Source organism: Blennius ocellaris (assembly GCF_963422515.1).
Source record: "Blennius ocellaris genome assembly, chromosome: 6".
Classification (NCBI taxonomy): Eukaryota; Metazoa; Chordata; class Actinopteri; order Blenniiformes; family Blenniidae; genus Blennius; species Blennius ocellaris.
Window position 1 is genome coordinate 27833608 of NC_137655.1, and position 15898 is coordinate 27849505.

A 15898-nucleotide genomic window follows, 5' to 3' on the forward strand; every position below is an offset into this window, starting at 1 on the left:
GGCAATAGACCAGTAAAAATACTGGTTTCAGTATCTGACAATCAGCTGGAGTTCATACTTCAATTCAACTTATGTGTGGAAAAACTGCAAGTCAGCACTTTTAATGTACTCTGTGCCACAGAGGTTGAAACAATGGAGGCTGCATACTTGGTCACACCAAGACACAACTGTACTGTGTTTGGGCTTCATGTGACTCCGAAAGAGCAACATAAGCAGGAAATAAAGGAATTACAGAGAAACGTACACCTGTATGCAAACGCCACCAACCCTGAAGTCTCCCAGGAGAACAGCAATCAGACGGCGATGCAGAGCCACTGTTCTTGGCTTCAACGTGCCGTTAGTTTCAAACTTAAGAAGCAGATAGATTAGATAGGTTACGACAGACTGCTGTGGGGAAAGATTAGGAGGGGAAGCTTAGCGAGGCCAAAGCCAGAGGCAGCGAGTCCAAGTTCACGGGCGTCAGGTGACCTCGACGCGGCGCGGCAGGAAACAAAACCACAAACCGGGTCTGTGGATGACGGAGACAAGAAATACTGGACTGCAGGGGTTCATGCATCATGTTGGCTGAAATGTCCCATCTTGGTTGATTTAAACAAGGTTCTTCAGCGTCAATCTCGTCAACCTACCAACAAGACGACAACACAGAAACAAGCCGCAAAATATTCCACAAAATAGAATTTGTCTGGAGCCACAAAACATGTTAGATTTCTGAAATCGCTTCACATACTTAACAGCTAGCCTCGTCTTTGTGACGTATCATAGCATTAATTTAGATATATTTGACTTTTTTTTGCTTTTGTAACCAATTTGAGCACTTTTTTCATGCATTATTTTGTAATTTTCTGCATCTTGGCTATTTGAGGCTTTTTTTTTGAGTCGTTTGAGCCATTTGATCAATTTCTATAGCCATTCTGGCCGTTTTAGTTGTTTTGAGCCAAAGAAATTCTAAATGACATTTGAGTAAAACAATTTGTAAAGCTTTTTGTGCAAGCACTCTTAATTTGTCAAGTGTTTTTCTGCGTAGGTCTGTTTCTGGCTGTATTTAACGGAGCTCTGAATGTGACACATGGATCCAGTTACGGTTTAGTACGAACTTTTACAGGCGTCTTTACAGATTCACAAACGTCCGCTGCTTTCCCTCAGACCGTCTCCGTCGTCTTTCATCTGGAGATTATAGCTGCATGTCGGACTGAGAGCGAGCCTCGCTGTGTTCACGGCCCGGCCTTTGCAAGTTCAAACTTTTGGACTTCATTCAAAATGAATTCATGGGAGAAAAAAAATAAAGCAAAAGAAAAATAAATGGGGCAAATTTCATTGCTTTCGAAAAGAGTTGAGGATAATTAGTCTTGGTGCAAACTGTGGCCGCCCTGAGAAGACCCAAAGATGAGAGAAAAGCAGTGGTTGGCATTGCAGAGATGAAAAAGGTGTTTTAAGTAGATGTTGTGCCAAGTGGAAAAGTAGCTGGTAGTAAACAAACTTGACCACAAATCTGCAGCAGCACAATCAAACCTTTCTAACGCTGATTGAGCACATAAACTGTCCCGACTCCACTGGAGGCTGACGATCATCTGGCTGCTCTCCGGGAGCACACGCTCCATCACTCATGACCACAATGAGCCACAACACAGCTGACAGACACAAGTGCTACCATTCCACCGCCAAACGGCGCACTGCAGCGCATTTAGCTTCAGTCTGCCTCGCGGCTCAAATCGACTTTTCACGGATGCACATTTGGTAGCACTTAATCCGAGCTGCTTTACAGCCCGGCATGGATTTCATACGTCCCAGTGAACCAGCGAGTTTGAGTGTGTGGTGTGGTCCGTCCTGGGTGGTCCTGCAGCCATCAGGTGCCGTTCAACCCCCCCCCCCCCCCCCCCCCTCTCCATTGCTCGACTGAATGTGTGCCGACTCAAGCCAGGAAAAAAAAAAAAGTTCTTTCTATCAAATGTCAAGATAAACACATTAGTGATAAAAAAAAACAAAAAAACAACAGAGCTGCTTATTCACTCAAATATTCTTAGAAGTGCAGGAAATGTAACTTAAAAAAACAAAACAAGCAACGCATAACTTTCTTTGTGTTTTATGTATCTTGTGTTGACATGACAACGGCGCTCTGACACACTTTTTGAAAACACTCCGACTCCAGCAACGGAGTGTTGTGACTCCCAGGCCCCGCCCACACCATCTTTCTTTCTCCCAGTCGTTCTTAAAACATTTCCGTCCTCAAGGCAGGAAACATCTGGTCCACGACACCATGAAAACTACTGTAAATGGTGTAGTACATATGCCAAGCCTATAGGCGGGGCTGCAGCTCTGCCACAGAAAGACACCAGAAACTGAGAAGACAGGGAGCATGAAAAAACAAGACGCATCGAACATCTGGCCTTAATAAAGCGACGAGCATCAGTGGCTTCAGCAGCGCCACCTGGAGGAGGTCGTCCTCCATGTTGGCGTTTCGTGACGCCACGGAGAGGGAGGCGGGGTCACAGGTCAAGAGGCGGGGCAATGACATCACTGTTTTCAGCAAATGTACAGCTTGTCCGAGGCAGCGTTTTCCAATCCCTCCACTCTGGAAGCCATTTAAAGTTACTAGAATCTGCCTCATGGACAAAATTGCCTCGACTTTTAATTTGTAATAGTTCAGTCATTTTTGCATTTATGTGAATTACAAAAACTGGAAGTCACTGAAACCTCCCTACCAGCAGTGTAACCCACATTCAGCAGGTTCACGGGGACAATGAAGTCAGACTCAACACAGAAAAGCCGACATCCATTGCAGGGCGGGCGCCAAGCTGAGGGGCGGAGCTTCAGTCAAGCACATGTTTCTGCTTCTTTTAATCCGCTGCTCTTCTGAGCCAAAATATCCAGAGCTGCTCCTCAGGCATTACGAACACAGAGGCCGTCCGCACCAGCCAAATCCTTCAGTCATTTCAAAAGCTGCTTTTATTATAGCTTTATGTAGGTTTTGTGGCCAGAGAGCAAGTCGTTCTGCCTGTGAAGCTCCTCGGGAGCTCGTTAGGCTCAATGGCAGCTTGAGTGGCTGTGAGTGAGTCTGTTGTGCAGAAAGATGGAAGGATGATGAAATGAAATCTAAAATGACATTTTTCAATTGAGAGATTTGACTTCAACATGTGTACCAGCAAAATGTTTAAGTCTGTTAAGAAAAGCTTGAAGTGAAGAGTTTGGGTTGTGGAATAGCTTTTTTTTTTAAAGCTCTTTTTCTTCTTGATTTGGGTTCCAACTTGTCATTAAGGCCTGAGGGTGGGTGGAGACGCTCTGAGAAACCACCCCAGTGTCATTCAAGGAAATCTGTCAAAATAAAACTACCAAGTGGGATTGTTACTATGGTGACTGTCAAAATAAAAGTACCAAGTTGGATTGTTATTACAGTGACTGTCAAAATAAAACTACTAAGTTAGATTGATATTACGGTGACTGTCAAAATAAAATTACCAAGTTAGATTGTTATTACAGTGACCATCAAAATAAAAGTACAAAGTTAGATTATTACAGTGATTGTCAAGATAAAAGTACCAAGTTAGATTGCTATTACAGTGACTGTCAAAATAAAAGTACCAAGTCCAGAAGAACATGGACCAGGAGTCATGACACTCTGGAGACGTCTTTGTTCTGATGGTCTGTACTGAGCATGTGCAGAAGAACTGTTTTCTACAGCCGTGGCGCTCATGACCAGCAGCAGCGTTTCCACAGAGACGGAGTTAAAGCCTTTTCAGAAAGTTGTGTTTTCAGTGGTTCAGAACTCTGTCGTTGGGTAAAACGTTGACTCCACAATGTAGGCACATCACGACAACAGCGGTCCAGTAAATGTTTTATCTACTTTTGCACTGATGTTTCCATTAAGAACACAAACTTTTCAGGAACCACACAAGTGTGAAAACTGCGTGAAACTATACTGCTGGTGATTTATTTTTTCTATGAATAATGGACTTATTCTCGTCTGCAACACTGGCCTATTCTGGTGTTTGATATTTACCATCTGCTGGTGAACGAGCGATCTCCGTCTTCAGATCATCTGAGCACGAGGCAGACGGTAGTTAACATTCAAGCTACAGTCAAAGTGCCTTTTCAACATTCTGATACTCTTCGTTTCATTCCTGATTTCTTCCAGAGCAAGAAGTGTTTCCACCGCCTTTTGTTTTGCTTGCTAGAAACTGTGAATGTTGGACATCATGACTCCGTCTCGTGTTTCCTTTTCATCGTCGATCAAAAGTCTCTCCTTGTTGGACGAGGGCCTTGGTGTACTTTTCATAACTCAACATCTGCTCATAATTAATACATCTCCAGTGTCTTAACGGGACAAATCGTGAACTCCTCCCTCGCCGGTTTTCACCTCCGCTAGAAAGTCGGTATGTGGAGTCGACTTGGAGTCTTTGTTGTTACAGTTTGTGTGTCTGCCCTGCAAACATCCATTCCTCTGACAGCACCCCGTCTCCGTCTCACATGTGGGAGAAACCCTTTGAGGTCAGAGGTCAGAGGTCATTCAGGCTGAATGGACACTGACGACCAGCAGTGAGTGAGGGGGTGTGATTAAGTGTTTGAGGGAGGGACTGTGGACTTGAAGCCTCTTGAATCAAACGCTCTTTACCTTGAATTGATTGTTCAAAGATGTTGCAGCTGCAGGCGCATAAAAGACGCCACTTTCCTTTCGCACACATCATTCCGACTCCTGGTTTCTCCGACAAGCCCAGCATTCATGAAGTCAATTAACTTCAAGACTCCACAGAGATTTTAGATCCTTTCCAAATACCAAAGTAATGAAATTACTGCAGTAGTATTTGGGAACAGTCACTTGTTCCAGCGCCCGACACAATCCCAGCGAACATCACGAGGGAATAAAACACACAGACCAAGACTTTATCACCAGGAGGGCCGGGTGATTGATAAAGGCCTGGTTTAGACGACGAGCTGGGAGCCACTGAAAACACCACCCCAAGGTGCAACTTATTGAAAACGCTCCGGCTCCAGGGAAGCAGAGGAAAAAACGACTTCTTTGAAACGCTGCCAAGGAACATATGTAACATGGTCAATAATGTGTGTAAAATATTGTATACTTTGTTATTATTGTCATAATTACACAAAATCAGTGTAACCTTAAGTTTATTTCATTTACATTTATTTGAGTTAATGCCTGACAAGTTGGCAGTATGTGGAAGTCGACTGAGTTTGTACCCTTACGCTCACATTATAGTGCTACACTGTCTATATCTTGCATTCATAAATAAATAGTTTCCGGTGTTTGATGAAGAGAAATACTTTTAAATAATCTCAGTGGAAATTCACATCAGTTGCTATTCAGATGAAACCATATTACAGTGCATACAGGTTTAAAAGACAAATAAAGCCGATAGGTTAGTGTCAGCGGCCCATCACACTCTTTAATATGGAAACACATTTTGGATTTAACGACTCTCCACCAAGCCGAGGTGAAAATATATACCGTTATTTAATCTTCAGCTCAGTGTTTGATTCAGCCAGGACCAATCTGTGAATCCAGACATCATCTCTTCTTTCTAGTGTGTTGCCACGGACCATCACACATTCCTTCATGAATACGACCACACACACTTTAATCTGAGTCCGTCACAATCTCACCATTCGGAAAGTTCCCCTGAAACACTAAATGTGAGTTAATCTACCGTGGTCCAGAACAAATCTTCTATTTTCTCAAGTAACATTTATCATATGCACTCATTTCAAATGTCAGAGAAACTTAATAGGCTTTTTTTTTTTTTTTTTTTAAACACAATTAAAGTAATTTATGATGAATTGAAGAAATGGAGCCACCTACAGAGTAGAGAGGGCAAAACGTATGGAGGGATTAACTAACATGATGTTGTTTTTGGCTTTCATGGCTGCTATTCATGTGATTTATTGGCAGGAGGAAAAATGTCAAATACGCTTTTCATTTAACCGCAGCTATTATTCTCTCCATTATACTGTGCTGAATTTGTGTGAAGTTATTTGTGGGTCCCACTGGCATATTCTGAGTTGCCACAAACAATTTCCAATAAATTATCCAGTACTTTGAGTTTCTATAGGCTTGTTAAAGCTTTGAATTAATGACAAAACATGGCATTGCAATGAACCTTGATTTTAAATGCTTTTAAACGCTTTAAGACACCAGCAGGGAGCCTGCAGTTTCTATTACATTAGATTGATGTTGGTGGTTTAACTGGATCTGCATCAGTCTCTGGGGGTTTATGACGGGTCTGAGCCCAGGTCAGGGGTCAAAGGTCAAGACCACCTGGAAAAACATGAAAAAGCCTTGGACCCTAAACCTAAATATACTTCAGTGGAGGACACACACACACACACACACACACACACACACACACACACACACACACACACACACACACACACACACACACACACACACACACACACACACACACACACACACACACACACACACACACACACACACACGCAGAAGATATATAATTGCAGACGACATGAAGCATGCCAACGACAGAATTGAGCATTTCTGCCTTTTCCACACAAACAGATATCGTTTTCAAAATGTTCAAAGCGAAACTGCTCTGAAACAAAAACGGAAAAACGATGTGTTTTCAGGTGAAAGGCGGCGGTGTAAGCGGCGGGCCTGAGGTTGAAGAGAGTGCCTCACTCTGGTTTCCTCTGGCGTGTTTTCACCAAGTTGAGTCCAGGCTGGAGAGCGAGTCCTGCACTGCGCCTTTAAAGCTCTGGACTCTGCTGACAATGAATTACTGCACAGTTTGTTCCCGCTTTGACAATAGTGGTCAGGAGCTCATCTGATACAGCGATGACACAGGAAACATGAAGGGAAAATCCAACCAGACACTCTGTGTGTGTGTGTGTGTGTGTGTGTGTGTGTGTGTGTGTGTGTGTGTGTGTGTGTGTGTGTGTGTGTGTGTGTGTGTGTGTGTGTGTGTGTGTTTCCTGGCCTGCGGGTGTGGTGAGGGTGGGATAACGCAGCTTCCTGTAGATCAGATTAATGGGCTAATATTGGATATAATCCCCCTATTGTGAAAAGCTGGAGACCTGGCAAACAGGCCCGGGAGGGGTCATGACCTCTGCACATCTTCACAATCAAACACAGCACAGGAAACTGTCCAATTTCAAGAATTACCAGCCATTAAACTATATACAGCAGCGTGATTATGATCGCTATTATATGTTGAGTCGACTTACGTCGTACGTGTGTGTAAGACCATCTTTACAGCCCCGTAGGGGGCAGTGCAATGAGAAGCATGAAGCCATGATAGCCAACAGGATCCTGGAAAAAAAACATGACGTCACAGATTGTGACGTAAATCTCCGCCTCCCGCCCTTTCGACGCAACCGGAGACACAGAGTTTATCCAGACCTCCACTGTGGCTGGAGTTTTCATGAATCATTGTTTGTGGAGAGTCGCAGCTGGTTTATGGGTAAATGTGCTCAAACAGAGAAATATCACAGTTTTTTTTTTCAAATACCTGGGTACGTGTGAACGTGGCCTCAGCCATGATGGCAGCGAGGCGATTAAGCAGACAGGTGAGGCAGCACACCTGCAGCCTCACCTGTCTGCCCATGAAGCCGGAGCCCAGAGACACACTGGAGCAAAGCCTGCGAGAGGAGCTGTATGTCTGCTGATTCACTTCAGTTTAGTTTGACTTTAATAAACTAATGATGATTGGAACTCCGGACTCTGACTGTGTGGGCGACCGCGGCGGCGGCGGCGGCGTGCTCTACTGCCATAGTCATTTAATACTGAGGGAGACACCAGCTGGGTTTGTCAGCAGGAAACCAGCATGTTTGGGCTAAAAGGGGCTTGTTTGCTCTGCTGGTGGAGAAGTTGAGTCCCTTTGAAATCAGATTAATGATTTCAAACACATCGAATGAGAACTTATTTAGAAAACTTGATTTGAAGTTTTCGAAATTTCTGAGATGAAGCTGCAATTATAATGAGAAACTAGAACATTCCAGAGGTGTGTGCCGGCTGACGAGCATCCCTCAATGGGGTTTTTCACCAACATCCTTTTCTTTCACTTTTTTGCAGCAACGTTAAACAATATAGTGCACTATTCCTGAATTTTTCACGTTTTGAGGTGCCTTCTGTGTACATGCTCTCATTTTCACTAAAAGTCCATCTTCTTTGACTGGCAAACTTTTCACAGTTTTTTGGGAATTTCTGCGGAAACAGTTTGATGAATCGTTAACAAAGGTCAAAGCACAACATTCACATGTTTTGCTCAAGTGCTTTTTGTGTACGTGTTCCGGTGTGGGACTAGTTACAACACGAAAATCCTGCAGGCGAAAGAGATTTGAAAAAAAAAAAACAGGCACCGAGGATAGTAACATCTGTACGTTGCCTCTTGAAGAACGAAGCACACAGGCTGTAAAGCAATTGTCCATTTTCATATTGTATTTGTTGCTTTTATTTGACATTTAAACATTTAGTTAATTTTTCATGGAAAAATACAAGCGAACATCTTTAAAATATGTCATAGTGCACAGTGTGTTCTCAATAACTACAGTGGTTTAAATACAGTTACTGAATATATATGATAAACGGCATTGTTCATTTTATGTTCGATGGCCTGGCCAACACTTCACCATATACAATTAAAAGGACCTGAAATTTGATTAAGTGTAAGAAAAATTCAAACTTATGATAATGGTCCAATTAAATATACTGTGCTTGTTTTTTGTAGAATAATAAAAGCATTGTTCTTCGGTTTGATCTCCAACATTAGACTGTATTCCCACCAGAAAGTGTCCAGCCTCTAATATCCCAGTACATGTCGGAAAAAAAAAAAATCAAACTGCTCGTAATAGACATGTAAAGACTTAAAATCCACTCTAGTTCAGGCACACACACAATCCTGAGCCATGAGTTACTTTAGATTGCCACTGCGTGTTAGAATAGAACACACTTTATCAATCCTCTTCCCTGAACTGACTGACCGGACGCCGCCACACAGAGCAGCACCCGAGGGGTGGGGGGTCACACACACACACACACACGCACACACGCACACGCACACACACACACGCACACACACGCACACACGCACACGCACACGCACACTCCACACAGGAAATCCACGGGTTGAACCCATGACTTTTTCGCTGTGAGGCGAACCACCGCTCCACCGTGCGGCCAGAAGTTAGTCAGATAAAGTGTGTGTGTGTGTGTGTGTGTGTGTGTGTGTCCATTGCTGGTTTTACTTACTGCTGGTTGAGGACAGAGGACTGTAATCAGACCTGCAGAGGACGACAGAGAAGGAGACGGGAACAGTCAGATGAAGTGGAGAGAAAAAGGACAAAAAACAGAAAGAGGAGAAAGAGAAGACGGGAGTTTGAGCTACAGCAGAAAGTGCAATCGGCAAGATTTAGAGGATGACACACTGCTATTTCAAATAAAGACCTGACATCTGGCTAAACAGAGGGAGAGCTCAACAAAAAATGCACAGAGACATTTCACAGACGTTTCTGGCTGAAGGATGAAGCACAAGGAATTTTATTTAACTACTACTACTACTACCAAGATACTGCGCTGAGGGAGTTTTCAGCTACTTGAACTTCACTGGAGAATTTTTCTGATGCCACAGTTCCATATCACACCACTGCATGTTAGAGAGATTTATCTTTAGAAGTTCTAGATTTGTCTATAAATCTCCAAGTGATCATGGAAACTGTCCAATACAGGTATTCTAAAGGGTCCTGCTCCGTGTCTGTGTGTGTGTGTGTGTGTGTGTGTGTGTGTGTGTGTGTGTACCAGTGTCACTGAAAAGTAACAAAAGTTTGAAATATGTTTTGTAGGTATTTCTGACAGTATCAATCAAATGGATCAATCAAAAACAGTCAAGTTTGCTCTTCTTTGTGGGATAAAAAAGAAGGTTTATAGAACTATGACGCTAAAGAAAGACGTTTGTGCTTGATGTCCACTGCAAACTGATGTTAATCTTAGAAGTCGCCAGCGAACCACACTGTACAACATGAATCTGTTAAACTCCAGCCACCACATGAAGTTTGCAGTCTGCAGATTTCACCAAAAAACAAGCTGAATGGCAGCGTACGACGTACGCGAGTCAACGTCACGATGCAAAAATGTCAGGAATAAAAAGAAAGTAGAAGCAATGTGAACAGAGCCCTCGTGGCATTAATGTGTTTGAGAGAAATCCCCAAAAATGTTTTTCTTTACATCCTCACACATTATTTGATACGTTTTGCCTGCGTAGCCTCAAAGCGTCCGTTTGGGCGTCGCCCTGACCGGCCGATTCATTTCACACTGCATTTCTATTGGTTGGTCAGTTGAGGCAAGTCGCAGCAGCGTCACGCTGAGTTTGTGACGCCGTCTGAATCCGAAGTGCAGGTTGTCTTTTTTATGTTGGACTGTGATGATGTCTGTCCTAGAACCGGTCTCACAGCGACGCAGGACACCGCTCTGAGACCAGCAGGCAGTTCTCTCCGCTACCATCAGGGCGGCGCCACCGCTGAGTGGAAGGAAACGCAGAGAGGATGAGGGGCTTCTTCCATCCTATCAACAATACCGTTGTATTTGAATTTCTATTCTTTTAATTTGATCATCAACATTTTTGTTTCGGTCTGGAACAAGTGCTAAAAACATTTCACTGTTTGTGACCATTAAAGGTTTGGATTCTCCGCTAACCTGAAACCCTCATCTCGAGAAGAGAAGCAGAGTTTGATTTCCTCTCATCTGATCTCTGTGGATTAGTGACAAATTGCAGCCATTCACACGTTACACATGTTCACATGCTGGACATCATGTCTGTCCTCACGCTGCGCGGGACCAGAATCCTGGTGGAACGTCTGACAGAGAAACCCCAGCTCCAGTGTGAAGGACGGGACTGGAGAGTATTAGTCCCAGCGGAGTCAGCTGACGAGCGGAGAACACACTCGCTCCCCGTGACTCCATCTCTAAACTAATAAGGCCCCTGGAAGCTGCAGGAAACAGCAGCGAAGCTTCCTGCAGCAGGAGGTTAGTAATCTAACTCAGGGGCATCAGCTGTGGAGGGGGGGAGGGGGGAGGGGGGAGGGGAGAGGGAGGGAGGATGATGGGCAATGCTGCAGTCAGAAGCAGAGAAGACGAGATGTTAAACCACTGGAGCTGACGGACACGGAGTCATGCACTGGTGCTGCTGCAGAGGAGAGCAGAAAGAAGCGAGGGGGGGTGGATCTTGTGGAGGGGTTGGGGGCAGCGCCGCTGCCACGACTCCCCCGGGTGTGAGCATTTGGCAGGACTCCCTCAGCAGCGCCGCTCAGCGTCTCGCCTGCGTTCCCAGTCTGGCTGCAGCGCCCGTCTTCATCCCCGTCCAAAGACAATAAACACGAAGCGAAGACGGACGGCGGCCCCCGTCCTGCACAGGCAGCGTGACTGCCGAGTGACCCGGCGGACTCCAAACTCCACGCCATCGAGTCTGCGAGACGCGTTGGAACTCAGGTGTCTCCAGTCCGATCTGGGCACGGGCGCTCGTGAGGAGAACAACAACAAACGTAATGAAGCGCTCGAAATCCCCCAACCACTGTTCCAAACGGTGACTCATGAGAGCTCCGTATGGCCGTCACCTCCACAGCCAGGCTCCGGCTCAACTTCCCCGCCACGGTTTAAAACAAACCAGCACCGACTAATGACAGACGAACAGTCAAATGCCATTTCCTACATTTAAATCACAACCTGCAACTCAATCTCCTTGAGTTTCCATGAGACTGTAACAGGTTTATTCATCTGCAACGAGGAAGGTCCCCATTCAGCCACAACCCCTCTGGAATCAGGAGGAATCACAACCAAGTCACTTTGTACGAGTGAAAAGTAATCCGTTTCATTCCAGTACCACCGATAACATTCTTCCTAAAACACTTATTACCTTTTACTGCAATATAGCCTTTACTGTACACACACTCACTACTCTGTTGTCTCTTCTATCCCTCCTTTCCTGCTGCAACATCAGTAATTGTCCTGCCGTGGGATGAATAATGGAAAATCTAATCTAATAATATTATTGTCGTTCATTGGAGTTGTGGGTTTCCATTCTTGCTATAATAAAAGCTGACGGCTGTAGTGATCGGCACGCCGCCCTTGCAGTACGTTGTTAAATAAAAACCCACATACACAGGGTATGTGGGTTTTTATTTCTTCAACCCCGTTCAGACAGCGTTTTCACTCTACAAAATTGTGCATTGTTTCAAAAACCGTTCAGATAGAAACGGCAAATATGCTGAAAACGATGTAGTAAGCATGTTGGGCCACTCGTGGGCGCTGTTGATTGCTTTTGTGGTGAAACCACACACACATCCAGCAGAGAACAATGAGCTCTAAACATTAACACTGGGAGAACTACAACTTATTACAGTGACTGTCAAAATAAAGTACCGTGTTGGATTGTTATCACAGTGTATGTCAAAATAAAAGTACCAGGTCCAGGAGAATATAAACTGGGAGTCATGACACCACGGAAGAAACTTTGTTCTGATTGTCTCTACTGAGCATGTGCAGAACGACTAGTGACTACGGCCGTGGCAGCAGTAGCATTCCCACTATTTACACACAGAGCATTTTCAAAAAGTTCCACCTTGGAAGCCGTTTCCAGAAGCTTCGAACATCGTTGTTGTGTAAAATACCCAAAATGCGACAGAAGCTTAGCAGTTTCACTTGAATAGGTTGAATTCAGGTCTGAATTGTCCTGTTGGGGGATAAAGTCCAATCGTTCTCTTGAGCTCTGCTGGAGACCATCAGCTTTTTCTCTCATGTCCAAATTTTCCAGGGGGGCAGGTGAACGTTCTGCTTTCTCTCACACGGATTAGGATTGGTTCCACTTCACGTCTCGGCTCACTCAGACAACAAGGACATTGATGGAGTGAACTCTCATCACTTTCCCAGTTTTCAAACTCTCTATATGGTGGTGAAGACATGGATAAACAACCAATATACTGTAGGTGGTCTTTTTTAATGTTATTTCAGTCTGGGAGAAGGTTTTTCTGTCCTTTAAGCCTGTTATTAATGTCAGTCTGGCTGCTCTCCTGCCTGCCTCTCTCTCTCCTTTACTTCTGCTCTTTGTTATTGTATGCAGGCTGCTGAAAACTCACATTTCCCTCGTGATTAATAAAGCATCTACCCATCCATCCATCCATGTTGTCCATAAGGAGACATTCAAAGCTCTGCCTTTGATTTGGTTGGTAGTTGGAGTTTTTCAGAGGATAACTTCCATGTACTCGTTTGTTATGAAGAGGACACCCACATGTGTGGCCAAGAACTTCTCCAATTGTATTTATTTAGACTCATTATACCAGCTTGTGGTGCAAATGTGCTTGAAGGGTGCTGGAAAGGTCAGTTATAAGTATAAAAGATTACACAAGAATGATCCATTTTAAAATGATTATTTGATTTTGAGTGGCTTATAAGAAAGTTTGTTCACATATTTTCTTCAGGTGTTCACTGAAAACATAAGCTTGTATGAAGTCATGGTAAAAATATGTTTAAACTACACAAAAACTGACAAACATGTACAGTCAATATGACATCTAGACGACCACAGTACAATTAGAGAAATTAAGGCCATTGCTTGGTAAATAACTGCCTGTCACATCTCAGGGAAAACACCATGAAGTTAAATAAAAGGATTTAAAACTGTGTTTTCCTGCTGTGGATATTTTTATGCCTTCATGTCTCGACACATCTGATTCATATAAATACTTTTGTTTCAAGCCTTTGCAGAGTTTCATTGTTTATTTGAAGTAGAGTGTCCTCAGCAGGTTGGACATTCCAAATAACAAAACAGGCTGAAACATGAAAGAAAGGTCCACATCAGATTTTTTTCCCTCTCAACAAGTGCGTCATGTGCATCTTTTCCGTTTTGAATGACAGTTGGTTTATTGTAGACAGTACCCGTTTCATAATGCCTACGTTTCCATAAAAATGTACTTAAAATGCAAGTCCATGCAAAGGAGAAGATTCAAACATTCACTACAATACCACATACCGCAGGAAAAACGAGTGTACATCTTTGTTTAATGGCTGCAACAAAATGAATAATTCAGAAATTCTGAAAATGATGATAAACAAGTATTTCTTCGATTATGTATTGTAGCGTCCCGCAGGCCGTTGGAATGACCACGACGTTCTTGATAGCAAAGCCGCTTTATTGCTTCTAGAACCTGGTTACTGTAGGCCGTAACCACGCCAACACAGAACACAATCCCAAACGAACCTGGCTGCTCTCTCGCTCATTCACGTCACTCTTCCCTCTCCTCAGGCCGACGCACCCAGCACACCTGACCCGCCCCTATTCTCCACCCGCAGCCACTCACAATCCAACGGTGCATTCACTGAACAACAAAACAATCGGAACCATCAGAACATCATTAACAGACAATAAATTCACAACTATATTACAACTGCAGAATATTACACTGCCCCCCCCTTACTGAATCCCTCGCCCCGAGGGATCACACAAAAAGTCTCTGAGATACCCGGGGGGTCTTGTCAGCCTCTGGGGTCTCCTGGAAGGGGCCGTCCGGGGCTGTATCTGCGGCACTGCAGCACCCTGTGACTGAGCAGCAGGTGGGCTTAGGGTTGAGGGGGATTGTGGGGGATCGGAGGGGGAAACAGTCCATGGTTCTGGTGTTGTAGCTGCTCTGTCTCTCCGGGGGGGTTTTGCCAGGGGTCCCGGTCGCTGGGTTGGGCGGGCATCGCCTCTGTACGGTGCCAGCCTGTCTCTGTGGAGGGCCACCCGTCTTCCCCGAGGTGGTAGCTGAACCCTGTACACCACTTCGCCAAGCTTTTCCAATACCTCACATGGCCCCACCCAATGGCAGTCCAACTTCGGGCACCGACCCTTCTTTCGCTTCGGGCTGAACACCCAGACCAGGTCACCAGCCTCAAAGTCCCGCCCTCTGGCTCTCACGTCATAGTTGCGTTTTTGCCTCATCCCCGCCTTCTCCAGCTGCTCACGGGCAAACATGTGAGCTGACTCCATCCTGTCTTGGAGCCGCCTGGCATATTCTGGTCCCGGTGGCACCATCGGTGCATCCACAGGTTTTCCAAATGCCATTTCTGCCGGGGTCCTTAATTCTCGTCCCAACATAAGCAGGGCGGGTGTGCACGCTGTGGACTCTTGTACAGCAGACCTGTAGGCCAGCAAGACAAGGGGGAGGTGCATGTCCCAGTCTCGCTGGTGCTCTGCAGTGAGGATGGCAAGTTGTTTCGCCAGCGTTCTGTTGAAACGCTCAACGAGGCCATCACTCTGAGGGTGCAGAGGAGTAGTCCGTGTCTTTTGCATCCCAAGGCGCTCGCACATGGCGGAGAAAACAGCAGACTCAAAGTTCCTCCCCTGGTCGCTATGGAGAGTCTCGGCAGCCCCAAATCTGGAGAACATCCCTTCAACCAGTCTGTCGGCCACAGTCTCTGCTTCTTGGTCAGGTATGGCGTAAGCCTCAGGCCATTTTGTGAAGTAGTCCATGGCGACCAGGGCATAACGGTTCCCCTTGTCTGTGCGTGGGAACGGGCCCATAATATCCACTGCTACTCTCTCCATAGGGGCCCCTACTGCCACCTGCTGGAGCGGGGCGCGGGACTGGTCCGTGGGGCCCTTGTATGCTGTGCAGAGGTCGCAACGACGGCAAAAGTCCTCCACATCTCTCCCGAGCCGGCCCCAGTAGAAACTTTGCCGGAGCCGACGGAGGGTTTTGGAAACACCAAAATGTCCCGCTCCAGCTGTTCCATGGCAGGATTTTAACACGTCCTCTCTTAGGACCCTGGGGACTACCACCTGCCACTTACTCTCTCCTGTAGCTGGCTCCTTCCAAGCTCTCTGAAGCACTCCATCCTTCACTCGGAGTGCAGTAAACTTTTCCAACAGTCCCTTAGTGGCAGGTGAGCATCCAGCGACCTCAT

At 45.3% G+C, this 15898-nt stretch overlaps 1 protein-coding gene across 1 annotated transcript in view; it reads right to left on the reverse strand.

Moving 5' to 3' along the window:
- The window catches only part of fam124a (family with sequence similarity 124 member A), a 37234-nt gene that overhangs the window by 17024 nt on the left and 4312 nt on the right, over positions 1-15898 (reverse strand). The window contains exon 2 of the mRNA XM_080498655.1: positions 9218-9249. Within this exon, the coding sequence (XP_080354781.1) occupies positions 9218-9249 (32 nt within the window). The remainder of the gene's footprint in view (positions 1-9217; positions 9250-15898) is intronic.